The sequence below is a fragment of the Phocoena phocoena genome, chromosome 10 (genome assembly GCF_963924675.1).
Source record: "Phocoena phocoena chromosome 10, mPhoPho1.1, whole genome shotgun sequence".
Lineage (NCBI taxonomy): Eukaryota > Metazoa > Chordata > Mammalia > Artiodactyla > Phocoenidae > Phocoena > Phocoena phocoena.
Genome location: NC_089228.1, coordinates 36,369,087 through 36,396,395, shown reverse-complemented (window position 1 = coordinate 36,396,395; position 27,309 = coordinate 36,369,087). Strand labels below are relative to the sequence as shown.

At 47.5% G+C, this 27,309-nt stretch overlaps 1 protein-coding gene and 1 pseudogene across 1 annotated transcript in view; one reads left to right on the top strand and one right to left on the bottom strand.

Moving 5' to 3' along the window:
* The first annotated feature begins 5,658 nt into the window (after positions 1-5,658).
* DNAH1 (dynein axonemal heavy chain 1) overlaps positions 5,659-27,309 on the top strand; it is a 73,084-nt gene continuing 51,433 nt past the window's right edge. Inside the window, exons 1-8 of the mRNA XM_065885906.1 lie at positions 5,659-5,997; positions 7,010-7,082; positions 9,308-9,482; positions 9,928-10,084; positions 11,018-11,150; positions 13,513-13,674; positions 14,244-14,496; positions 26,516-26,673. Of these exons, the coding sequence (XP_065741978.1) occupies positions 5,659-5,997; positions 7,010-7,082; positions 9,308-9,482; positions 9,928-10,084; positions 11,018-11,150; positions 13,513-13,674; positions 14,244-14,496; positions 26,516-26,673 (1,450 nt within the window). The remainder of the gene's footprint in view (positions 5,998-7,009; positions 7,083-9,307; positions 9,483-9,927; positions 10,085-11,017; positions 11,151-13,512; positions 13,675-14,243; positions 14,497-26,515; positions 26,674-27,309) is intronic.
* LOC136129302 (peptidyl-prolyl cis-trans isomerase A pseudogene) lies at positions 20,020-20,502 on the bottom strand (annotated as a pseudogene).

The following is a 27,309-nucleotide window of genomic DNA, read 5'->3' as shown; positions in this document are numbered from 1 at the left end:
AAGGGAGTGGGGTGCACTTTTAAACAACCTTGCAGATAAGTCCCATACTGACCACACCCCATGCTGAGAGTGTAGCCCTCTCCCTGTCCTTTCCCATGCAGGGAAAAAGCCAGGATTCTGGTCCTCATCAGTTACCAGTGTCTCCCCTGAGCCCGACCATGTCCAATCTTCTTAGTCCTCAGGGTCCCCATCTGTAAATTGGCAGAGTACTGCTGCATCTGTCTCACAGGGCTTACAGAGATCAACTTCCTTCCTTTACTTACCCCATTCATTCATTCTCACAATCATTCACCACTTTCTAGGCACCTACCATGTGCCAAGCCCATGCCAGTCCCGTGCTAGGTGTCGAGGTTCCAGAGATCAGTGTTACTTGAAAATTGCTGCATTTGAGCACGAACAGAATATGTGAAACAGATAAGGGTGCAGGATCCTTGTTGAATCAGGGGTGGGTGGCTTAGAAGCCCTCCTGCTTAGGCACTCACCTTGCAGAACCTCAGGGCTCCTTGGCACACAGTTTGAGAACCACTGTTATGGTGCTAAGGACAGTGATCTTTGGGTCAGCCAGAGGTGGACACCTCAGTTTCTATTCTGGTTCTGCCACTTCTTCGCTGTGTGTCTTTTCCAAGTTTCTTGACGTCTCTGGATCTTAGTTTCCTTGTTTGTGGATTGGTGATTCTGGTAGTACCTGTAGTGAGGATCAAATACCCTTGTTCATCTGTGTCCATCCAGCCCAGTGCCTGGTGGGTGGTCAGGTCACATGGGGTTGAATGTCAGTGAATCCAACCTGAAGCTTCCTCTGATGCAAACCAAAATGGCTACCAGGTGATCTAACTGGGTCACGGTGTATGATCTTCTTTATGTGTTCTTGGATTCAGTTTGCTAATATTTTGTTGAGAATTTTTGCATCTATATTCATCAGAAATTGCCTGTAATTTTCTTTTTTTGGTGGTGTCTTTGTCTGGTTTTGGTATCAGGGTGATGGTGGCTTCATAGAATGTCTTTTGGGAGTGTTCCCTCCTCTTTTGGAAGAGTTTGAGAAGAATCAGTATAAGTTCTTCTTTGTATGTTTGGTGGAATTCGCCTGTGAAGCCATCTGGTCCTGGACTTTTGTTTGTAGGAAGTTTTTTTGTTTTTAGTTACAGATTCTATTTCATTTCTAATGATCAGTCTGTTCAAATTATCTATTTCTTTTCAATTCAGTTTTGGTGGTCTGTATGTTTCTAGAAAATTGTCCATTTCTTCTAGGTTGCCAAATTTGTTAGCATATAATTATTCATAGTATTCTCTTATGGTTTTTTGTATTTCTGCGGTATCAGTTGATATTTCTCCTTTTTCATTTCTTATTTTGTTTATTTGGGTTCTCTCTTTTTTCTTCTTGGTAAGCCTGGCCAGAGGTTTGTCTCTTTTGTTTACCCTTTCAAAGAACCAGCTCTTGGTTTTATTGATTTCTTCCTATATTTTTTAAATGTTTTATTTATTTTCTCCCTATCTTTAATATTTCTTTCCTTCTGCTGACTTGAGGTTTTGTTTGTTCATCTTTTACTAATTCTTGTAGGTGGTAGATTAGGCTGTTTATTTGAGATTTTTCTTGTTTTTTGAGGAAGGCCTGTATCTCTATGAACTTCCCTCTAAGAACTGCTTTTGCTGCATCCCATAGATTTAGTATGGTTGTGTTTTCATTGTCGTTTGTCTCAAGGTTTTTTTTTTTTTTGCAATACGCGGGCCTCTCACTGTTGTAGCCTCTCCCGCTGCGGAGCACAGGCTCCGGACGCGCAGGCTCAGCGGCCATGGCTCACGGGCCCAGCCGCTCCACGGCATGTGGGATCTTCCTGGACCGGGGCATGAACCCGTGTCCCCTGCATCGGCAGGCAGACTCTCAACCACTGCGCCACCAGGGAAGCCTGTCCCATTGTCTTTTTTAGTAACATGTTGTTTAGTCTTCATGTAATCATTTTTCCTCATTTCTTTTCCTATGATTGATTTCTAATGCCCTTGTGATCAAAGAAGATGCTTGAAATACTTTCTATACTCTTAAATTTGTTGAGGTTAGTTTTGTTCCCTAGTATGTGGTCAGTCCTAGAGAATGTTCCATGTGCACTTGAAAAGAATGTGCATTTTTTTTAATGTAATGTCCTGAAAATATCAAGTCTAACTGTTCTATTGTATCATTTAGGATCTCTGTTGCCTTTTTAAAAAAAAATTATTTATTTTTTATATTTTTTGCTGCGTTGGGTCTTCGTTGCTGTGCACGGGCTTTCTCTAGTTGCAGTGAGCAGGGGCTACTCTTTGTTGTGGTGCATGGGCTTCTCATTGCAGTGGCTTCTCTTGTTGCAGAGCATGGGCTCTAGCTGCATGGGCTTCAGTAGTTGCAGTGTGCAGGCTCAGTAGTTGTGGCAGGCAGGGCTTAGAGTACGTGGACTTCAGTAGTTGTGGCACATGGACTCAGTAGTTGTGGTGCGCAGGCTTCAGTAGTTGTGTCACCTGGGCTCAGTAGTTGTATCTTGCAGGCTCTAGAGTGCAGGCTCAGTAGTTGTGGCTCATGGGCTTAGTTGCTCCGTGGCATGTGGGATCTTCCCAGACCAGGGATCGAACCCATGTCCCCTGCATTGGAAGGTGGATTCTTAACTGTTGCAACACCAGGGAAGTCCCTTCAAATACATTTTCAATCCCCTTTCTTTTCCTTCTGGAATCCCTATTATGTGTAGCTTGGCACACTTTATACTACCTTATATATGTTTTTAATTTGGCTTTGTGTCTACTGTTTCTCTTGAGACTTTTTTTTTTTTAGTTATCTATTTTATACATGTTGGTATATATACGTCAATCCCAATCTCCCAATTCATCCCATTCATTTCCATTATTCTATCTTCCAGATTACTTATTCTTTCTTCTGCATTATTTATTCTGCTATTCATTGCCTTTAGCTCAGCTTTTGTCTTGGCAAATGAATTCTCTAATTTTTCTTGGCTCCTCCTTATAGTTTCTAGTTTTCTAGTCCCTTTTTTAACAGTAATCTGCATTTCTGTTGATAGCATTTCTTAATTCCTTCAGTATTTTCATTACCTCCTTTTTAAACTCGGTGTCTATAAGACTGAAGAGGTCTGTTTCATTGTTTATTCCTTCAGGGGAATTCTCTTGGTCTTTTAACTGGTGGTGGTTCCTCTGCTTCTTCATTTTGCTTATATTTCCCTTACTCCGTGTGTTCAGGAGAAACAATTATCTGCTATAGTCTTGGAGGGCTATTTATATGTGGGAGCGTCCCTGATAGCTTGTGTGGGTTTAATATTTTTTTGGCATGAAGGTTGTTTTTGGTTTGAATGCTTGCCATCTCTTTCCTCAGGGTGTGCTGGTCGTTATCCCCTTGATAGGGGGTATGCAGATGTACAGCCCCCGTGCACGCTCCCAGGAGGGTGGGGACAGAGGTTGGCTCCCAGTGGCGGGACCCTCATTGGTGGTGGCCATGGCAGGCCATGTGCTCCCTGGAAGGAGGACCCTCCACCTACCCCTGGAGTTCGTGTAGGCGGTGCCCTGCCACCACATAGTGAGCCTGGGAGAAAGAAGCTCCTATGGCGGCCCGCCCCGTCTCCTCACAGGGGCAGCCCGCAGCCTTGCCTCTCTGTCGGGCCCAGGCTTCGTCCCTGGACTCCCTCGGTTGTGGCAATCACACCCTGGCCCCCTCAGGCTTTCCTGACACAGCCAATCCCAGTCCTCTCCCTGGTCTGACCTCCAAAGCACAAGCCTCAGCACCCAGCCCCCACCCCCGCCCCCGCCCGCCTCAGTAGATGAGCACCTCAGGCTGGGGAGTGCCAGGTGATGGCCCTGACCGTCTATGCAGATCTCTCTCCGCTTTGTCGTTGCTTGCTGCGTTCTCCCCCAAAGCTCCCACTCTGTCCAGGCTGATCTCCTCACCAGTGAGGGTACTTCCCAGTGTGTGGAAACCTTTCCTTTTTCACAGCTCCCTCCCAGGGGTGCAGGTCCTGTCCTGTTTCCTTTCTCTCATTTTTTCTTTTGTCCTTCCCAGTTATGTGGAGATTTTCTTGCTCTTTTGGAAGTGTAAGGTCTGCCAGCATTCAGTAGATATTCTGTGAGGAACATTCCACATGTAGATGTATTTTTGATGCATTTGTGGGAGAAGGTGAGCTCTACATCCTACTGCTCTGCCATCTTGATCTGATCTCCCTGACTAACTTTTTTATTTTTGCACCAGCATTACACACAAACCTCTTCTTCCTCATACCCTTTTCTAGTTTCTTATAGTGCTCCCCTGACCAAGCGTTTCCCCTGGTGGTGCATTTTGAGGTGGCCAAAAGCAGCAGTGGCTTGGCAAGGGCTTGCTTGCTGCACAATAAAAACTCTGCAAACCCTCATCCTCGGGATGTGCATGCAATCCAGTGGTGCATCTGTTTTTCCCTGTGGGGAGACAAGAGGGTGTCAGTTTCATTAGCTGAGTTGATCCTGAGAGCCAGGGTGTGGATGAATAGCTTTCTTTTGCTGGCAGAGGTATCTGTGGGCCAACAGAGGGTCAGGGTCCCTCTCGGGAGGTGATTTAGTCCTCTGGCTCCTGGGGTAAGGTAAGGGAGATGGGCATGGGTAGGGAGATGGGCATGGGGGATGCAGGGCATGGCTTCAGTAGTTGTGTCACATGGACTCAGTAGTTGTGTCTTGCAGGCTCTAGAGTGCAGGCTCAGTAGTTGTGGCTCATGGGCTTAGTTGCTCCGTGGCATGTGGGATCTTCCCAGACCAGGGATCGAACCCATGTCCCCTGCATTGGAAGGTGGATTCTTAACTGTTGCAACACCAGGGAAGTTCCTTCAAATACATTTTCAATCTCCTTTCTCTTTCTTCTCCTTCTGGAATCCCCAGCCCCACACTGGGAAGAGTCAGGGCAGGGCTTCCCTGGTGGCGCAGTGGTTGAGAGTCCGCCTGCCGATGCAGGGGACACAGGTTCATGACCCGGTCCGGGAAGATCCCACATGCTGCGGAGCGGCTGGGCCCGTGAGCCATGGCCGTTGAGCCTGCGCGTCCGGAGCCTGCACTTCTGGAGCCTGTGCTCCGCAACGGGAGAGGCCACAACAGTGAGAGGCCACAACAGTGAGAGGCCTGCGTACCACAAAAAAAAAAAAAAAAAAAAAGTCAGGGCAGTCCGGCAGGACTGGGTGGGGTGGGGCTGGGGTTGGGGGAATGGGGGTAAGGGGCACTGAGGCTGCAACTGGATGAAAGTTATTTTGGAGAAAACCAAACAGAGCTCTTCACTGAGTGAGTGAACTCTGGGCCTCCCTCTTTATCTCCCCTTGTGAGAAGCCAGGCCTTGCTCTGTAACACAGGGAAGAAGGGTGGGAAAGTACAGAAGGATGCACGGGGTTGGGGACATCTATAGAGTGTTCAACCTCTGACTCTGGGGTCTCATTTCTCACACAGCTTCTAGGGAAGGCCCTGCTGTCTCCTGTCAGGACCTTCCTGGCACTCTGTGTCTGTTCAGATTAGGAGAGTACTCCCTCCCTCCGTTATCCATGCCTGGGGGCTGGGGCTTGTTGTGGGGTGGCAGACTAGGCATCCCTGTATCCTGGTGGCCTTGGGGGATGAGCAGAGGTTGGCAAGGGCCCAGTGACACCAGTATCTTCTAGGAGCTCTGGCTGGGACATCACCCTGAGAAGCAGCATGGAGCAGCAGCCTAACAGAGAAGGCCACAGCCCAGGAAGGACCCCTCAGGGCCCAGAGTGCAGCAGTACTCCTGTGGGCCAAGAGTGTAGTCTGAGAGACCTGGAGCGTAACCTGGGGAGCATTCTTCAGGGACCAGATTCTGGGTCGGAGAAGCTTCCTCCAAGCCCTGACCCCAAGACCCCACCTTTGCACCTGACTGCAGCCCCACCCACGCCCTCAGACTTGGGGCAGCCCCAGAAGTTGCCCCTGACGGGCACTGATAAGAAGTACCCACTGATGAAGCAGCGTGGGTTCTACTCTGACATCCTCAGCCCTGGAAGCTTGGATAAACTTGGGGTGAGTGTGGCAGCCATACCCTACCAAGCCTGAGCCTTCCTTGTGGGTTCTTTTTGCCCTTTCTTCCTTTTATCCATCCATCCATCCACCGATCTGTCTAGCAATTTTCCACCCACTCACCCATCTGCCCATCCTTCTGCCCATCCATCTCTGTCCATTCATTCAACAATTCATTACTGAGCACCTGCTATGTGACAGGCCCTGGGCTAAGCCCCGGTGACAATACACCAGGATTGTCATCCATATGCCTATTGTCATGGGGCAATGGCTTTGGTGGGGAAATACTCCCTCCCCCGGCCCCAGCTCTGGTTGGGGAGGGGGTCCTGGGACAAGGTGGTGTACTGCTGAGATTTACAAGATAGGTATGAATTTGCTGGGTCAGATAGGGGCTGGGGGGAGTGTTCCAGGCAGGGGGAACAGAAGATACAGAGCCTTGAGATCCCTGACAGAGGCCATGGCCCACATGGAGGAGGAGAGTAGAAGTAAGAGGAGAGAGATGGAGGGCAGGGGAAGACGGAGAAGGGATATAACTAGGGGAGAGTTCAAAGAGCCCTGTGCATCCTGGACAGCCTTAGGATGGTTTTAGGCAGGGGAGGGGCCAATAGAGATAGGGCGAGGACCCATTGATACCCACTGTGCCAGAGGTCCCAGAGTGCCCTTGGCAGTGGAGGAATACACAGAGACACCTGCAGGCCTTACAGTACCTCTGTCTTGTGGCTCAGCCCCTGGACACACACCAGGAGTGTTCTCAGAGTGAGGAGGGGGACTGTGCACGACCAGAATGGGGTTGGGCCAGGGGAGTCCCAGGTGGCCACAGCTTGTCACCTCCTGTGGCCTCTGAATGAGGAATTGTGCAAATTCCTCTTCACTGATTCTTCCTCATCCCTGTCCCTGTGCCCCTGGGATGCTCCCTGGTGGGCATGGGGGAGACATCTGGCCTTGGGGGCCCTACCAGATCCTGCCTGTCCTTGGGATGTTTACGCTCCCTCAGGGCTATGGGGTTTGGTTTCAGGAAGTGTGTCGTGGCCCCTTCACGAACCAGGACCTCCTGCGGCAGGCCAACCTTGACAAGTTCACCCCAAGAGGTCAGTGCCCAGGGGGCTGGCTGGGTGGGTGCCTTTAGAAGCAGGGCCTCTGGCCTTAGGGAGATCGTCTCCTCTTGGCTGAGGATTTCAATCTCCTCAACTGTGAATAACAAGAAACAAGGTGCTTTGCAGGGGCCCAGCTCATGGTGAGTGCTCGGTGAAGCACAGCTGCTTAATTGTGACTCTCGGCAGAGCTGTGTGTGACAAGGGCACCGTGGTGTGGTGGGGCTGCTGAGGGCCAGGTCCCCAGTTCCCTCTGCCTGGCTGGGGACAGTAGGACATTGACATGTGTGTTTTCTGGTACGTGGAACGTGGGCTTGGAGGAGGTCAGGACTGTTGTTACCTGGCTCGGGCTGCAGCACCTAGAACAGGGCTTGGAGCAGGAAGGTGCCCAGGATTTCATTGCCAAAGAGGGGAAGGAAGACACTCCTCTCAGGCTCCGTGATGAGTCTTGTAAGGTGTGGGGCAGGTCTGCATGGCGCAGACCAGTCCCCAGTATCAGAGGGGAGGAGAGGGTGGCTCCAAGAAAGGCAGCGAGCTGGTTGGGGCCCTGAGAGGCAGTGAGGCCTTGGGGGCCCTCCTGGCTGGCCAGTGGGCAGGACGCCCTTTCGATCAGGTCCAGAAGCTCCATGGTCCCAGCTGTCTGCCTTTCCACTCTACCCCCAGGAGAGGCCTGGCTCTGTGCTGGCACTGTCCAGATTTGTCTTCTTGAGACCCACAGTCCTCCTGGGGGCCTGTGAATCCCCAAAAGTGGCACAGGAAACATCACATGTACATGCCTCTGTGCAGTGACCTGAGGATCCAGCCTATTGTGGTCAGCAGTTTCACAAGTATCTGTGGCCCAGAAAATGGTTACAAACCACAGATCAAGGGCTGCAGGGGAGCTGGGAATGGGGCTCCTGCTATCCATGGCAGGGGCGGGGGGCAGGGCTGGTCAGCAGCTCTGCGGCCCCACCCAAGTGAGGAAGAACAGCCCGGCAGGGTCACAGGGTGGCGGCAGTCAGGGCTAATGGCCGTCAGAGCTCTTGGCAGAAGGCTACGTGAAGGCCTGGGAAGCCTGCCTAGGGCTCCTGGACCAGCAGGGGCGGGGGCCAGGCTTTGCTGTCCTCACCCTGGCTCCTTCTTGGCTCCTGAGACGCAGGGCCAGGCCCAGGAATTCATGATCCTGGGTGTGGAATGTGTTATGGATCCATAGGCTCAAGAGCAGATGATTAGGAATCTGAAAACTGCCCCTGGGCCAGACCGTTTTGGTAGCGTGGGGTTCCCCAAGCACCTGACAGCTCTGGTAAGAGAGCCGACTTAGCGGCAGGTGGATGGCCTCTGCTCAGCCTCTGGAAGCTTCTGTAGAGCCCCAGTGGGTACCCCCAAGGTAGACCCTCCTCTGGTGTGACTGTATCTTGACCCCAGAGACGTGAGGCCCAAGGAGGGGGTTACTAGGGCCTCCCAGGGGAGTTGTTCGGATCCATCACTGAGCTGTCCAGAGCCCACCCAGGTCCTGGGAAAGGTGGCTCATCCCCGAAGCACTTTCCAGCACTCCCGTCCCTACCACTATGGTCTTGGCTTGTCTGAGACTTTCCTTCCCATTTAACATCCTGAGTCCCGGGAAACTGGAATGTCACCCTATCAATGGGCCTCTCTTCACCAGCTCCCTTGCCCTCAGACCTGGAATGGAAGCCTGTCTAAGGAGGTGTGGCCATTTTGTGACTTGAGGGTCCCCTGGGGGTGGGGTGGTGGTGCCACCCACTCCTACAGTATCCAGGATGTCTTGAGTCTGGAAACAGTCCCAGTGAGTGAATGGCATTCAGACCCCGAGATGCTTGGGAGGGCCTCTGGGGTAGGGATGGCAGGAACCCATCCCAGACATGCAGGGAGCTACCACTTCACCTTCCTATCCAGCTGTAATCCTCACTGGTAGTTTGATTCAGCATCTGGCTTGAGCAAAAGCCGCTGGCACCAGGGCTGTGGGCAGAAAGGAGGGGAATGGTTGAGCATGCTGGCTCTGGGCAGGGCGAGCAGGACCAAAACAGACCTTCTGGAGGCCCTTGTCCTCCAGGCTCGTGACCCCTTGGGAGCCCGGTGCACATCTGGCTTCTCACTGCCACAGGCCAGCTCTGAGCTTCCCATGCCCTGAAGCTGCATGCCTGGTACCTGCCTAGCACTGTGTTTTGGGGGTGTTGGGCCCCACCCTGGGCCCCTGCAGCTCCTGCCCCTGCCCCTGCCCACAGTCAGAACCTTTGAGGTTCCTGAGGACTTCGAGGAGCGCCTGGAGCATCAGCACATCGGGTGTACCACCAAGCTGCTCACCCAGACTGACTTCCCGCTGCAGGCCTACGAGCCCAAGGTGCAGGTGCCCTACCTGGTGCTGCCGGGCCAGTGCCCCCGCAAGATTGAGATTGAGAGGTAGGTATGGTTGCGTGAGCAGTGGGAGGGCCTGCCCTCTGGGAGGTGGCATCCACCCACCTCAAAGAGTGAGGGATAGTAGACAACTAGGTGATCATCCTCATGGCAGAGGTTACTAAGATGGGTCTGTGTGCAAGTGTTCAAATCTTCTAGCCCTTTGGTTTCTTAATAAGAACAAGTTGCTTTCCTTGCTGTGGAATCAGGGAGGGTGACATTTAAGTCAACGTGGTGGAACTGACAGGCAGGATGCAAGGGCAGTTGGAGCCCAGGACACCAGCCCCAGCCACCATTCCACTTCCTGATAAGTCCCAGAAGGGCAGAGGGCCCTGGAGGGGGTCACTGGGCCACACCCCTACTGCCTCAACTCCCTGGGCCCTTGCTGACCCCCATGAGACACCTCACACGCACCAAGCTGTCATGAGATTTCCTTGTCTCCCTCGACCAGGAGGAAGCGGCTGTACCTGAGCCTGGACATTGAGCAGCTGCTGGCCAGCGAGGGCATTGACTCCGACAAGCTCATGCCCAGGCACCCAGACCCCCACCACCCCCAGACCATTGAGCAGGGTCATGACCCGCTGTTCCCCATCTATCTCCCACTGAAGGTGAGTCCAGCTTCCACAGAGGGCCAGTGGTCAGGAGATGGGGGTGCAGGACTCCAGCAGAGGGATCAGACTCAAAAGGGGATCCCATGGCAATCACAAGCACTCACTTGTCAAACAGGACAACTGCATAGTCAGAGTGCTACCCCCACTCCTGGGGTTTCAGGCATCCTAGGCTGGGGCAGGAGGGGCCCCAGGACCCCTGGGACGCTGATTCCCTGCTTCTTCCCTGGGAGCCTGGGAACCCTGTGTACATGAGCTCTGTCCCCACCCCACCCACGGGCACCAAGAAGCAGCCCAGTTGGACTGTGGAGTAGTGTTCAGGCCTCCCTGATTACTGCGTCTGGTGTCACTGGGATGGGGAGACCTGTGGTGGAGGAAGGCACCATTGTAGCCCCTTTGGGGTACCAATGGGGAAACTGAGTCCAGAGGAGAAAGAGGGAGCGTAGCCTGCCCTGGTTTTCACCCACTTCCCTGCCCTTCCTCTCCATGGTCCTGAGTATCTCTTGCCTGGTGGTCCCTATGGGGAGACAGAGTTGCATATCACCCTACTAAAGATGGCCTTCTGACAACCTGAACTTCCATTGTTTCTGAGTTTGGATGGGTGCTCAAGAAAACCCAAGGGCCACCACTTCCCTTGGACCTGAGCTGGGTGATCCTGGCCAGTGGTGGGGGAGAACCCATATCCTGCTCTGAGTCCCCAGATACCCCTCTGCCTGAACCTCAGTGTGGCTTGGTTGGACAGGGTTTCAGAGAGCCAGACTCCACAGACCCCTGTGAACAGCAGAGGAGGCACTCAGGCCCCTGGGCCCCAGTCTTCAGCTTCTGCATCTGGGGAGGAGCCTACTCAGGCACCCCTACCCTCTGGCATGCCCAGCCCACTTGGGTCCACCAGGGGTGAGCCACCTGCTCCCAGCATCTACTGTTTTCTTCCAGGTATTTGACAATGAGGAGTTTGACTGCCGGACTCCCAGTGAGTGGATCAACATGGGCTTGGAGCCAGGGTCTCAGAACAGGAAACCTGTCCCTGGAAAAGCCCTCCTGCCCATCAATGACTTCCTGGGGCATGGTGAGCAGGGCCAGCAAGGGCAGGGGGACAGTATCTTGTCTGCACCATCCTGTCCTGGCAGCCCAGCCACAGACTCCTAGACTGCCCTGGGGCCTCAACCATGGGAGGTGGAGGCCCCACCTTTTGAGGCCTCCCAGCTGGGATACAGGCCAGTGGGCTGGCCGCATAGAAGGAATTGCAGGGACCAGGGATGACATGGGTGGGTGGGCTGCGGAAGGGACAGCTGGATGGTGTCTAATGTTAAAAAAAAAAGGCTTTGATTTATTGGCAATGAAAAATATGCAAGCTTATTAGGCATGTTCAAATGTGTATAAGGGGCACAATTCAAGCCGTTCCATCCTGTGCCCCAGAAACCACATTGCTCCACCTATAACTGTGGCCTCTTGGCTTTCACTTCTGCATGGACAACACACACACTGTAACACACTCACACTCACATACTTGCTTTCAAACACACACGTTCATAAGCCCACTGTCACACTCACCCACCATCCCTCACACACACACACACACACACACACAGCTGTACTCATATGCAAATTTTAAGCACACAAACACACATGCCTACTGTCACCCATTCACAACCACTATCACACCCACATACACATCCCCACACTGATGTTGCACAGACTTGCCAAATCTTGCCCTTGTCTGTGTCTGCCCCTCCTTTGGCCCCAGGTCTGCCCTGGGGGCTGTGGAAGGTCTCTCCAGTTTGTTGCTGTCTGCCAGGCTAACCTTCCACGGTCACCACCCTTGCCTGCCACCATGGCTGGCATGACTGCTCTCTATGTAGGCATCCTAGGAAGGTCTGTGTTATGAGATTGGAGGTGGCTGTCCCCATGTGCAGGGTGAAGGCCTCTCTGCTCCCTGCCCAGTGCATGGATATGCCGCTGTGTAGTGGGGAGTGGGCCCAGTGGGCCAGCGCCCAGGCGGGAGATAGGATTGTGAGAGCCATGCTGGTTTTCAGACTGCTCAGCCTCCAGGGGGCCCACAGCGAGTCCGTTGTGCAAGCTGTAAGTTTATGTTTCAGTTTAAAAACATGTAAATGCTAGAATCAATTTCTTTGAACTAGATAAGAAACCCAGAATGTTCCCTTTACTTTGGACTTAATTACAAAAATAATTTAACTCAATTGTTCCCAGATCTCCAATTCCTGGTGATAAAACCAGAAGGTTTGGGGCTGTATTAACCTTAAATGTACCAGGTAGTGGCTTCCCTGAAGTGCTTCTGCTTGCACTGCTTCATATGGGCCCTGGCCCTCGGTGGCAGCACTAATGGTGGAGCGTTTCTGCCAGACCTCTGCTTTCTGCTAGGGGCTTCTTGTGACATCTTTTCCTTTAAGCTGAGTCAAGACAAGGTCAGCATTTTCAAAAAGGAAACTAATTAGGAAGAGGAGGGAAAAGCAAAACAGAGCCAAAGCTGGTGAGGTATATCCCACAGCAGCCTCCTTTACTTATCTACCTGGCATCAGTCAGTGGGAGCATTTCTTTGGAATTCCAGCCTGGAGAAGATGCATACACAATATGACTTTAAGCTCTGTGAGACACACAAACAAGGTAACAAATCAGAAAGGGCCTGGGGCAAAGGTGCTATTTTAGGCAGAGATGCTTCTACAAGGAGAAGCCACTTGAGCAGGGAACAAGCCAGCATCCAGGTGACCTGGATGAAGACTGTTCCAGGCAGAGGGCACAGCCAATGCTAAGGCCCTGAGGCAGGAGCAAGCTACAAAGTCATAGGAATAGCCAGACATCCAGTGTGGCTGGAGAGGAATGAGTGAGGGAGGCAGTGGCAAGAGGTGAGCTGGAGTAGTCAAAGGCTTTCAGCCCAGGGAGAGGGTGGGAGGCCCATCCTGGCCAAACAGCCCCTGAGGCTCACTTTGAGGCCATTGCAGGGAAGCAGTCTTCTACCCTGCCCTGCCCTGATGGGAGCAGCCCCGGGGCTCAGCTGCTACATGCAGCCTAAGGGCTTCCCTCGGGCCTTGAAGAGGTCCAGTTCAGATGTGGTGAGCTCTACACCTAGATCCTCAACAGGGCTAGACAAACAAGGACTAAGCAAACAAGCCCCTGTTTGCTTGGGGCTTTCCTGCCTCCTGTCCCAGCCCTGCTGGCCTGTGTCTCTCTCTGCCCTGATGGAGTCATGCAGAGCATCAGGGCAGAGAGACCTGCCTGGTTCCCAAGAGTCAAGCTCAGCTGGAAGGAAGTAGGCTCCCCACTCTGCTGCAACCAGAGGGTGGGGGTCAGCATGGTGGGAGAGAGGCCAGACTAGTGACCACTGAGACCTTTCCTAGCATCCACTGCCCACATGCAGGGGCCTTTTCCCACCCTATGGCAGGGAGCACTGATGGGCACCCCTCCTGTTTCAGAGGACCCCAAGAGTCAGAAGCTGACGTACAAATGGTGCGATGTCGGCGTCCTGGACTATGACAAGGAGAAGAAGCTGTACCTAGTGCACAAGACGAATGAGGATGGTTTGGTGCGAGATGAGATGGGGAAGCCCATCCTGAATGGAGGGGTAACGGCTGAAGGTACGAGGTCTCTGCCCCTGCCTCAGGCAGACCCCCAGCTCAGGCCCGGCCTGGCCTGTGACTGAGGCCAACCCCTGCCCAGGGTATAGCCAGCTCGGGTCTGAATGCCCCCTTGCTCTGTTGTCCTGGGGCTGTCTGTCCCCCAACCAGTGAGAACCAGAGGACGCATCACTCAGAGACCCCAGGAAGGGCAATTGGCCATTATTTGATATGCCAACTCTGAGCAGCTGGCAGTGCTGCTTTCAGTGTCATCTTGAGAAGGAGCCTGAGGCCCAACAATTAATGATATCTGCCCTGGGTGTGGCATCAGGAATGGGCAATTGAATGGCCACCCCTGTATAACTCCTTGTCTGTACACAGCTTTTTACAATTTACAAAGCAGTTTCACATCCATCCATGACAACCTGTGACGTGGGCAGTTCAGGGAGTGTTGTCATACCCATTTCACAGATGTGATGGGGTCACTTGCTCAGAGCCGCCATGCATCAGTGGCAGAGCCAGGCTGGAACCCAGTGCTCCTACCCAGAGGGCCCCACTGCATGTTCCTTTCTCCCTCCACCCGACCCCAGGAAGGCCACCCCTCCTGATCTGCCAGTACTGGGTGCCAAGGATCCAGCTTCTCTTCTGTGCTGAGGACCCACGTGTGTTCACACAACGTGTGGTCCAGGCCAACGCCCTGCGCAAGAACACGGAGGCGCTGCTGCTATACAACCTGTATGTGGACTGTATGCCCTCCGAGGGCCAGCGGCTCATCAGTGAGCAGAGCCTGAGCAAGATCAAGCAGTGGGCCATGAGCACACCTCGGATGCGCAAAGGGCCCTCGTGAGTACCTCCCCCAGACCCTTTCCCACACCAGAGCAGCACCTCCTCCAGGGAGCTGTCCAGTGGAAAAGTAGTGCTGCCCAGTGGGGGAGGGGGGATGTTCCCTCCATGCTCATCTGTTTGGGGCTGTCTTGCCCACTGCATTATGGATTTCTTGGGCCCCAAACAATTTCTTGTTCATCTCCAGATCTCTCATATCAATATGGACTCATGGATTCTTAATTTTATTCCAAGGGTTATAATCTGTTACTACCATTTTTAATTTTGATGCTCAAATTGTCCCAGCTTTGGCCAGTGGGAGCCTCTTCAGGCTGATTCCTGTGTCCATTTGATATGTTCTTATTAGTCATTGAGTATACTTTTACTTTCTGGCACAGCAAGAAGTTCCAGGTTCATCTTACTTTCCCAGACCCAGCCCTGAAATCAGCTGTTTTCCCAAGGAACCCTGGTTCCTCTTGGTGGGGAATGGTATTTAGAAGCTAAGATTTTGACATTAAGATGTGCTCATTGCTACTGGGAAATCAATACTTTGAAGTCCTTAGAGCAGATAGATCTAAGATATATGCGTTATTTATTTATTTTATATCATATCATATATTCTTTAAACTTTTTTTTAAATTTATTTTTGAGGCTTCCCTGGTGGCACAGTGGTTGAGGGTCTGCCTGCGATGCAGGGGACACGGGTTCGTGCCCCGGTCCAGGAGGATCCTACATGCCGCGGAGCGGCTGCGCCCGTGAGCCACGGCCGCTGAGCCTGTGCATCCGGAGCCTGTGCTCCACAATGGGAGAGGCCACAACAGTGAGAGGCCCGCGTACCGCAAAAAAAAAAAAAATTATCTTTGACTGCGTTGGGTCTTTGCTGCTGTGCGCAGGCTTTCTCTAGTTGTGGCTAGCAGGGGCTACTCTTCATTGCAGAGCACAGGCTCTAGGCGCTCAGGCTTCAGTAGTTGCAGTGCGTGGGCTTCTCACTGCAGTGGTTTTTCTTGTTGCAGAGCACAGGCTCTAGGCACACAGGCTTCAGTAGTTGCGGCACATGGGCTTAGTCATTGTGGCTTGCGGGCCATAGAGAGCAGGCTCAGTAGTTGTGGCACACGGGCTTAGTTGCTCCGCTGCATGTGGGATTTTCCTGGACCAGGGCTTGAACCCCTGTCCCCTGCATCGGCAGGCGGATTCTTTTTTTTTTTTTTTTTTGGCAGGCGGATTCTTAACCACTGCATCACCAGGGAAGGCCCTCATACCATATATTCTTATATTACATTATGTTACGTATAACCTCCATGCACATGTCTTTATCTATTATATATCTATCTGTTAAAAAACATGAGTTCATACTGATATCTTCATATTGACTTCAAACCACAGGGCTCATTCTCACTTGTACATATTTGGTACTTCTTTTTCTAAAAGAAAATTGGCTTTTATTCCTCATAGTATATTTACTTATTTGCTCAGTCCTGGAATACACAGAAAGTAGTTTCAATTGCTTAATCCATACCCTTCGGAGGAAAAACTTTACAAAGTAATCTTTGATATTTGTTTAGTTTTCTTTTTCTCTTTAAAAAGAGAGGGGGTGCTTCCCTGGTGGTGCAGTGGTTGAGAGTCTGCCTGTCGATGCAGGGGACACGGGTTCGTGTCCCGGTCTGGGGAGATCCCACATGCCACGGAGCAGCTAGGCCCATGAGCCATGGCCACTGAGCCTGCGCGTCCGGAGCCTGTACTCCGCAATGGGAGAGGCCACAACAGTGAGAGGCCCGCGTACCGCAAAAAAGAAAAAAAAAAAAAAAGAGAGAGGGAGTATATAGTCCAAATACTATGTTCAAAAGTTACTTGGTTTAGTTCTTCCCACCCTGCTCAGTGGGATATATTCATTTGATGAATATATATATAGCTTGGTCCGTTTGTTTTATAAATATAAATAAATATCTGTGTATATATATAGAAAATACATGTAAAATATACATATAATATGTGTATTATATTGTAATATATACATATATATTGTTATATATTACATTATATATAATATGTATGTATAAAATTTAGAGAGACTATATATATGTAAATATTTCTTTATGTGTATAATATATACACACATATATAAAACATACTCACTAATATATGTTACTCAAAAAGGTATACTCAGAGATTTGTCCCTCTTCACTCTCATTCATTCTATCCTATCCACATTTCCCATCTTTTCCACTCTGTTCCCACTCATAGGTAACCAATATCACTAGTTTCTGGTTTATTTTTTCTGTATTTCTTTTTGCACAAATGATATTTTCATGTATATTTTCTTATCCCCCTTCTTACATGCAGGGTAGTACACTATAGATATTCTTTTTATTTTGCCTTTTTCATTTACAATACATCCTGGGAATCAATCCTTATCAGTTCACTGAGTCTTCCTTCATTCTTTTTTATAGCTGCACAGTAATCTATTGTGTGGATGTTCCATGTATCATGGTTTATTCAACCATTCTCTAATACATAGACATTTAGGTAATTTCCAGTAGTTTGCAATTACAAACAATGCTACAATGAATAATCTTGTGCACTTGTATATTCATATTGATGGAGGTATAGCTTTATATAGTGTATATTCTGAGAAGAGGAATTGCAAGGTCAAAAGATGAGTACTCACTGTACTTTTGTTAGGTATCACCACATTTTCCTCCATAAGGATTTTGCATGCCCACCAGCAATGTGTGAGCGTGCCTGTTTCCCTACCCCCTTGCCAAGAGTGCGTTGTTATACAATTTAATTTTTTGCCAGTCTGCAAGGTAAGTCTGTAAGTATTATAAATGAGGCTGAATGTCTTTTCAATCTTTTCATATGATTAAGGACAAGTTTTATATCTTTTTGTGACCTGTCCATATTTTTTGCCCATTTTTTTCTCTTAGGTTTTTGGGGTATTTTCCCTCTAATGTTATGAGTTCTTTATATATTAAGGATATTGGTTCTTTTAAAAATTAATTAATTAATTAATTAATTTTTGGCTGCGTTGGGTCTTTGTTACTGCCCGCAGGCTTTCTCTAGTTGTGGCGAGCGGGGTCTACTCTTCGTTGCGGTGTGCGGGCTTCTCACTGTGGTGGCTTCTCTTGTGGAGCACAGGCTCTAGGTGCGTGGGCTTCAGTAGTTGTGGCATATGGGATCAGTAGTTGTGGCTCATGGGCCCTAGAGCACAGGCTCAGTAGTTGTGGCGCACAGGCTTAGTCGCTCTGCGGCATGTGGGATCTTCCCAGACCAGGGATTGAACCATGTTCCTTGCATTGGCAGGTAGATTCTTAACCACTGCACAACCAGGGAAGTCCCAAGGATATTGGTTCATTATCTGTGATGTATGTTGTAAATATTTTCTCCTGGTTTGTCAGTTGTATATTGACTTTTCTTATAGTAATCTTTGCAATATAACTTTAAAAGTACGTAAACAGTTTTATTAATCATTTCTTCTATTGCATCTGGATTTTGAGTCATAGTTAGAAAGTCCTTCCCTATATTGAGGTTTTCTTCTAGAACTTGTATGGTTTCATGTTTTTGCCTTTTATATCCTTGATTCATCCTTATGTATGGTATGTGGTATGGATCCAATTTTATCTTTTTCCAAATGGCTAACTAACATTTATTAAATGGTTTATTATTACCCATCAACATTTATTGAAACCTCCATCTATGACACAGTGATTTGAGAGGCCACCTTTATCATACACTAATTTCCATGTGTACTTGGGTCTATTTCTGGATTTTCTGTTCTATTCCATTGTTCTGTTTGTCCATTTATGCACTCGTACTACAGTTTTTTTTTCTATAATTTTTTAATAGATTTATTTTTATTTATTTATTTTTGGCTGCACTGGGTCTTCGTTGCTGCGTGCGGGCTTTCTCTAGTTGCAGTGAGTGGGGGCTACTCTTGCAGTGTGCGTGCTTCTCGTTGCAGTGGCTTGTGGAGCACGGGCTCTAGGCACGCAGGCTTCAGTAGTTGTGGCTCGTGGTCTCAGTAGTTGTGGTGCACTGGCTTAGTTGCTCTGTGGCATGTGGGATCTTCCCAGACCAGGGATTGAACCCGTGTCGCCTGCATTGGCAGGCGGATTCTTTTTCTTTGTTTGGCAGGCGGATTCTTAACCACTGCGCCGCCAGGGAAGTCCTCGTACTACATACAGTGTTTATTTATTTATTTATTTATTTATTTATGGCTGCACGTGGGCTTTCTCTATTTGCGGTGAGCGGGGGCTACTCTTCATTACGGTGTGAGGGCTTCTCATTGCGGTGGCTTCTCTTGTTGTGGAGCACAGGCTCTAGACACGCAGGCTTCAGTACTGTAGTATGCGGGCTCAGTAGTTGTGGTGCGTGGGCTGTAGAGCACAGGCTCAGTAGTTGTGGTGCACGGGCTTAGTTGCTCCGTGGTATGTGGGATCTTCCCGGACCAGAGTTCGAACTCGTGTCCCCTGCATTGGCAGGTGGATTCTTAACCACTGCTCCACCAGGGAAGTCCATTACAGTTTTTTTATTTTTATTTTTTTGCGGTACGTGGGCCTCTCACTGTTGTGGCCTCTCCCGTTGCGGAGCACAGGCTCTGGACGCACAGGCTCAGCAGCCATGGCTCATGGGCCCAGGTGCTCCGTGGCATGTGGGATCTTCCCGAACTGGGGCACGAACCCACGTCCCCTGCATCGGCAGGCAGACTCTCAACCACTGCGCCACCAGGGAAGCCCCTACAGTTTTAATTATAGATATTTTACAGTAGGTTTTAATGTCTTGTAGGGCCATTATGTATATGGTAAAATATACATAGTATAAAATTCACCATTTTAACTATTTTTAAGTGTACAGCTCAGTGGCATTAAGTACATCCATATTGTTGTCCAACCATCACTACCATCTATTCATAGAATATTCATCATCCCAAAGTGAAACTTTGTACCGATTAAGCTATAAGACCCATTCCCCTCTCCCCCAGCTCCTGGCAACCACCATTCTATTGTACTTTCTGAATTTGACTACCCTAAGTACCTCATATGAGTAGAATCATACATACTTATCCTTTTGCGAATCCTTCCTTCACTTAGCATAATGTCTTTCAGTATCATCCATGTTGTAGCACATGTCAGAATTCTCTTCCTTTTTAAGGCTGAATAATATTCCATTGTACATATATACCACATTTTGTTTATCCATTCATCTGTTGATAGACACTTGATTGCTCACATCTTTTGGCTATTATGAATAATACTGCTGTGAACATGGGTATACAAAGATAACTTCATGTCCCTGCTTTCTGTTCTTTTGGGTATAAACCCAGAAGCAGAATTATTAGATCATATGGTAATTCTATTTGTTGTTGTTTAGTTTTTGTTTCATAATCATAAACTTAACTCTGTAATCCAGCTAGACTTGGAAGGGGATAAGGAAAACTTGGAACCCAAAAAACTGCAGTGAGAGCACAAAGATTATAGGCTATCATGAGCAAATGAGAGAAGGAATGGTCTGGTAGTTAAGATACAATACAAGTCAAATTTATTAGAGTTATCCACAGTCAGAAATGGTGAGCTTCTTGCTGGTCTTGCCAAACATGGACCCAAAGCACTCCATGGTTTTCACAATATTCATGCCCTCTTTCACCTTGCTAAAGACCACGTGCTTGCCACCCAACCACCCAGTCTTGGTAGTGTAGATGAAAAACTGGGAACCATTTATGTGGGTCCACAATTTGCCATGTACAAGATGTGAAGACCCATATGCTTCAGAGTGATGCTTATTATCAAATTTCTCCTTGTAGATAACTTGCTGCCAGTGCCATTATGGCATGTGAAGTCACCACCCTGGTACATAAACCCTGGAATAGTTCTGTGAAAGTAGGGACCTTTATAACCAAATCCTTTCTCCTCAGTGCTCAGAACACTCAAGTTTTCTGCTGTCTATGGAACTTTGTCTGCAAACAGCTCAAATGAGACATGGTCCAAGGCGACATCAACAGCGAATGTCAAAGAACGCTGTGGGGTTGACCATGGTGGGGTAGTGCAGGGTGGCTTCGGGTGGCATTGGTGGTGTCGGCAAAGCCCTATTTTTAATTTTTTGAGAAACCACCAACATGTTTTCCATAGCAGCTGCACCATTTTACATTCCTAGCAGCAGGGCACAAGGGTTCAAATTTCTCCATATCCTCACTGACACTTTCTATTTTCTGGTTTTTTTTTCCCTTAGAGTAGCCATCCTAAAGGATGTGAAGTGGTATCTCCTTGTGATTTTTATTTGCATTTTCCTAATGATTAGTGATGTTAAGCACTTCTTTTCATGTGCTTATTGGCTATTTGTATATTCTTCTTTGGAGAAATGTGTATTCAAATTCTTTTGCCTATATTCAAACCTAGTTGTATTTATTTATTTAGTTAGTTAGTTATGGCTGTGTCGGGTCTTAGTTTTGGCACGTGGGATCTTTCGTTGCAGCGCATGGGCTTCTCTTTAGTTGTGGCACACGGCCTCTCTAGTTGTGGCGCACGGGCTTAGTTGCCCTGTGGCATGTGGGATCTTAGTTCCCTGACCAGGGATCTAACCCGTGTACCCTGCTTTGGAAGGTGGATTCTTAAGCACTGGACCCCCAGGGAAGTCCCCAGTTGTTTTTTTGTTGTTGCGTTTTAGTTCTTTATAGACTTTGGATATTAATCCCTTATCAGATATGTGATTTGAAGATAGTTTCTCCCATTCCATGGGTTGCCTTTTTATTCTGTTGATAGTGTCCTTTGTGTAACTAGGACACAAAGGTTTTCATTTTGGTGAAGTCCAATTTGTCTATTTTTCCTTATTGCTTGTGACTTTGTGTCATGTATAAGAAATCATTACCAAATCCAATGTCGTGAAGCTTTCTTCCATGTGTTCTTTTAAGAATTTTACAGTGTTAGATCTTATGTTCAGATCTTTGATCCATTTTTAGTTAAATTTTGCATATGGTCTTAGGTAAGGGTCCAAGTTCATTCTTTTGCATGTGAATATGCAGTTTTCCCAGGACAATGTGTTGAAAAGGCTGTCTTTTTCCCCATTGAATGATGTTGGAACCCTTGTTGAAAATCATTTGACTATATATATATGAGGTTTTATTTTTGGGCTGTCTTTTCTATTCCATTGGTCTCTCAGTCTGTCTTTATTCCAGTACCACATATTTTGATTACTGTAGGTTTGTAATTAGTTTTGAAACTGAAAAGTGTGAGTCTTCCCACTTTGTTCTTTTTCAAGTTTGTTTTGGCTATTTGGGGGTCCCTTGAGATTCCATATGAATTTTAGGATGAATTTTTCTCTTTCTGCAAAAAAAGTTGTTGGGATTTTGATAGGGATTTTGCACGCTTATTTCCTCATGTGAGCTTTAGTATCAACTTGTCTAGCTGTATTTTTAAAACACTTGGTATTTTTATTGTGATAGCATTATATTTTTAAATTACCTTAGGTATAGCTGACATCTTTGGGATCCTGAATTGTACTATCCAAGAACAAGGAATGTTTGTCCATTTGTTCAAGTCTACTTCTGTATCTTTCAGTAGTGCTTTAAAGATTTTTTCATATAGGTTTTGCATATTTCTAAGTATTTTATCTTCTTTGTTGCTATTATAAATGGGCTTTCTCTACTCTTACATCTATTGATTGATTTCTTTATGCCAATTTACATCCTGTTACCTTCCTAAAATCATTTAATGTTTGAGTTTATCATTGATTCTCTGGGACTTTCTAAGTGCACACTATCTGTAAATAGAGATAGTTTTACTTATTATTTTCCAATTCTTATTCCTCTAATTACTTTCTCTTGTCTAATTGCATTTTCTAATACCTCCAGTACAATATTGAATAGTAGTGGAGACAGTAGGCTTCATTACCTTGTTCCTAATATTAGTGGAAATACCTCTAGTGTTTTTGCCCTAAGAAAAATGCTAGCTTTAGGGTTTTGTTTATTTAATAATGTAGCTGTTGATTTCTATTTTCTTAAATTTTTTTTTTGTCATAGGCTATTTAAGTACCCGTGGAGATAATCATATGTTTGTCTCCTTAGATCTATTCACATGGTGAATTATATTAATTGATTTGCTAATATTGAGACAACCTTGCAATCCTTTAATAAATCCCACTTAGCCATGGTGTATCATTTTTTTTAACATCTTTATTGGAGTATAATTGCTTTATAATGGTGTGTTAGTTTCTGTTTTATAACAAAGCGAATCAGTTATACATATACATGTGTTCCCATATCTCTTCCCTCTTGTGTCTCCCTCCCACCCTCCCTATCCCACCCCTCTAGTGTATCATTTTTAATGTGGTATTAGATTTTGTCCATTAATATGCTATTTAGAACTTTATCATTGATATGTGATATTGGCTTGCAATTTTTTTTGTATTTCTTTATACAGGTTTGAAGCAAAGTTATACTTGCTTCATATAAAGAATTTTGACATTTTCCATCTTTTTCAGTACTCTGGAGCAATTTATGTTGCATTGGGGCTGTGTGGTCATTCTTTTGTAAAACCATTTGGACATGGGGCTTTTCTATAACTTTATTTTTCTACAGATATTTGATCTTTTTAAGCTTTCTTTTTTCTAATGGAGTCAATTTTGGTATACTTTGTTTCTCTAGAAAATTATCCATGTTACCTAGTTTTAAAAATATATTTGCAGGGCTTCCCTGGTGGCACAGTGGTTGAGAGTCTGCCTGCCGATGCAGGGGACACAGGTTCGTGCCCCACTCCGGGAAGATCCCACATGCCGCGGAGCGGCTGGGCCCGTGAGCCATGGCCGCTGAGCCTGTGCATCCGGAGCCTGTGCTCCGCAACGGGAGAGGCCACAACAGTGAGAGGCCCGCGTACCGCAAAAAAAAAAAAAAAAAAAAATATATATATATATTTGCATAGACAACTCTTGTTGTCTTGCTTTGTATGTTGCTTTTGAGACATCTGATGTCAAAGTCCCCTTCTCTTGTAAGTTGTTTGATTTTTTTTTGTCTTGGAGACCTTGGAGAATTTTTTTTTTTTTCATCTTTAAAGTCTAATCATTTTACTAGGGTATGTTCTAGAGTTGATCATTCCGATATTTTTTCCCAAGTACACAATGGGCCTTTTAAATGTATAAATTCAGATATTCTTTTATTTCTGGAAAATATTCTTGAATTGTAGTTTTTTTTTTTTTTTTTTTTTTTTAAACATCTTTATTGGGGTATAATTGCTTTACAATGGTGTGTTAGTTTCTGCTTTACAACAAAGTGAATCAGCTATACATATACATATGTTCCCATATGTCTTCCCTCTTGCGTCTCCCTGTAGTTTTAAATATTAGTTCTGTTCCATTGTTTTGTTTCTCTTCATCAGAGACTCCATACTATCTATCTATCCATTTATCTATCTGTTGTGTTGCTTCTTCTTTGTCTGTTTCTAATTCAACTACTTTTTGATCCTTTTCTGTTCTTTCTTTTTCTAATTTTCATTCTCTTGGTTTTATTCATGACTTTCTTAAATGTATTTTATTAACTTTTTAATTTGACTGTATTATTCTATGGCCAACTTGTAATTTAGCTTTCCTTCATAGGATAATTTAGTTTCTTCCATTTTTTTCCTGAGTCCAATTAAATATCATTTCTTTTCTTCCTGTTATTTGCCTATTTCTATGTTTTATTTTTCATATGCCCAAATACTTTGAAGAGATTTACTTTAGTTTGAAGTGTTGTGTTAGTTTTCTTCTGCTTTGTCTTTTTTTGTGGGGTGTGTGAGAATTTTCATCAATTAAGGTGTTTTTCTTTTTCTTATAGTAGCTTTATATAAATGTAGCCTTTCACCTACCTATTTCATTGATTTGTAAGGATTTACAAGATTTATAGTCCCAGGGCGCCCTCCTCTGTTAGTACAGCAAACTGTTTTTCTTTCTTTCTTTCTTTTTAATAAATGGTCATGTAGGGGGGCGGGTGTTGGGGGGAAGGGTCATGTGTCCTCCAAATTTTTTGTTCTCTCTTGCAGGACTCTACTTTTCACTTTTGTTTCTTTCTCCCTCACCCTCCAATCTCCAAAGGATTCCTCTTCTTTCCTTTTACCTTCCCCCCTCATAAGTCATGCCTTTCAGAGAATCCTACCTTGAACGCATGCAGCTAAATCCCTTCCTTTTAGTAAGTGCTGTGATTTACCAGGACTCTTGTTTTTGCAGTTAGGAGAGACTTTCTCTTTCTGGAAGGATTTTAGGTCCATATGGGGGCTACCATACACCACTCTTCTGCACAGTTTTTCCCAGACTGCCCTTGTTCTCCATGAAGGCTTGCAGCTGGAGTGTGAGTGAGAGTGCACTGGGAGTTGATGTTTATTTTTCTACTTGAAGATAATGTGAGTTTGGACATTCTCTTTATTCTAGTTATGCTAAAGATGTACGTTTTGGGTAGTGCTATTTGTTTTTCTTGCTTTTCTTTTCCTCTTCTCTTTTTTTAAAAAGTATGCTGGGAGAGTTGAATTGATGTGGCCATCATTATCATGGTTGTCCAGAATTCCATTTCTTGAGTTTTATATCATTTAGAGTATCTTTGGCTATAAATTACAAAAATGCTTGGCTCAGATTGGCTTAGAAAACAGGGAAATTCATTTCTTTACATGTAACAAGAAATCTGATGCAGGACATCTCAGGCTTGGACCTCAGGGCTCTGTCTGGTGTCTGCTGGCTTTGTTCTCAGGGAAGATGGCAGCAGCAGTTTCAGAAGCACAAGGTCCAGAGTCCATTGACTCCTGCTGTGGATTAGATTCCCTAGAAATAGAGCCTGTTTCAGGGATTCATGTACAAGTGATTTTTTGGTGCAGTCCTCTCAGGAGAATCTACAAGCAAGTGAAGGAGGCAGGATAAGATGGAGGAAGCATCTAGGCAGAGGTGGGGTTTTAGGAGAAGCTAACCTCTGATCCCACAGGGAATTCTGGAGCATGAATGACACCACAGAGTTTGTCCTGAGGTTGACAGGACAAGGGGGCTTGATTCTATATCTCTGCATCAGTCACTGGTCAGTCACAACTGGGTCCTGTAGCCACTCCTAAACAATTACAGTGGGGACCCAGCCCCACCAGGATCGACGTAGACTAGTTGAGATATACCCCTGGAGCTGGGGATGGTTCATCTTCCCCTGAGTCATGTGAGAAAGGAATAAATCTGGAGCAAAAGTGAGGTGCAGTTAGGAGGCAATGGATATCCATCAGGCGGCCAGCCACGTGTGTGGCAGGTACCTATCTTGTGCCAGGACTGGGGCACAGTGGTGAGCACCCCCAACAAAGGGCTCTCGGTCTAGCCAGGAAGACAGGCAGTGAGAAAGCTGGGTGTCTGGGTTCTGATGGGTACTGTGATGACAGAGCAAGGTAAGGGAATAGAGATGTCTTGGAGGGGCTGCTTTACATCAGGTGGTGAGGAAAGGCCTCGCTGGGGTGAACATTTGAGCTGAGGCCTGCAGTGCAAGGGGAGAAGAGGATTCTGGTTGAGGCAACAACGGTGTCGAAGCTGAGAGGTGGAGACACGTCTGGGGGATGTGAGGAGCAGTAGGGGGTTAATGCAGCCGGAGTGGACCAGAGAGGGCGCTGTAGCCTGGGAGACACTGGAGACGGAGGCCGGACGCCATGAGGCAGGCACAGGAGTTAAGAAGGAACGCGTTCACGGGCCTGCAGTGTGAGAGGAGTCAGGGAAGGGCTTTGAGCAGAGGATCGGCTTGACCATTTACATGTTTAAAATATTTTTTTTTTTCCTGCCAAGTGGAGAATGGGTTTTAAGGGGGCAAGAGGGGGAGGCAGAGAGGTCAGTGAAGAATGGGAAGCAAAATGGGCAGACTCAGGGACTGATGTGATCCTGGGGGCGGGAGGTGGCATAGAAGAGGCACGACGGGTGCTGGTGGCTGGGGGCCAGGTAGGAGGTGTGCCCAGGAATGCAGAAGGGATGCCCCAAACTCATGTCCCCAGAGCCTGGGGCCCAGCTGGCCCACAGTGTTGTGGTGGGGGGGTGGAGCCCCCCTGATTCCGCCTTCTCTGCTCCACATGGGCAGGGTTCTGGAGCACTTCAGCAGCCTTTCGAGAGAAGTGAACCTGGACTACGAGCGCAGCATGAACAAGATCAACTTTGACAAAATCGTCTCCTCCAAGCCCAAGACGTTCTCCTATGTGACCCTGCCTGAGAAAGAGGAGGAGAAGGTGCCCAAGCAAGGTGACGCTGGCTAGACAGAGGCAGGCCCACGGCCACCCACGGCCAGAGCCCCTCCTGCCCCTCCCTCTGGGACCTCCTCTGTCCCCAGCATTCATCACCTTCTTTTCCTACCTGTCTGGAGAGCTGGGGGTTGGGGTTGTGGGGGTGGGGTAGAAGAAGGCTCTTTGATTTATTATTTTTTTAATTTTAATTTTAAAATATTTATTATTTATTTATTTATATGGGCTGTGCCCGGTCTTAGTTGTAGCATGCGGGATCTTTTTAGTCGTGGCATGTGGACTTCTTAGTTGTGGCACGCATGCGGGATCTAGTTCCCCAACCAGGTATCGAACTTGGGCCCCCTGCAGTGGGAGCACAGAATCTTACCCACTGGACCACCAGGGAAGTCCCCGAAGGCTTTTTAAAAAATAGTAGTCTGAGCAGTGCAGAAGTGGCAAGGTAAACATGGACTAGGAAAGCAATTGTCCAGAAGTGGATGAAAAGTGCTCTGATTTTCTGACCTAGGGACATGCAGTCCTTTTCTTCCTCCAGTAGCAAGAGTAGGTTGGCACTGCTGCAGCTCCATTTGACATGTGGCAGACCGAATCTCAGAGCTCCTTGCTTGGAGCTCTCTGATCCCTGCCCCAGCTTCCATGT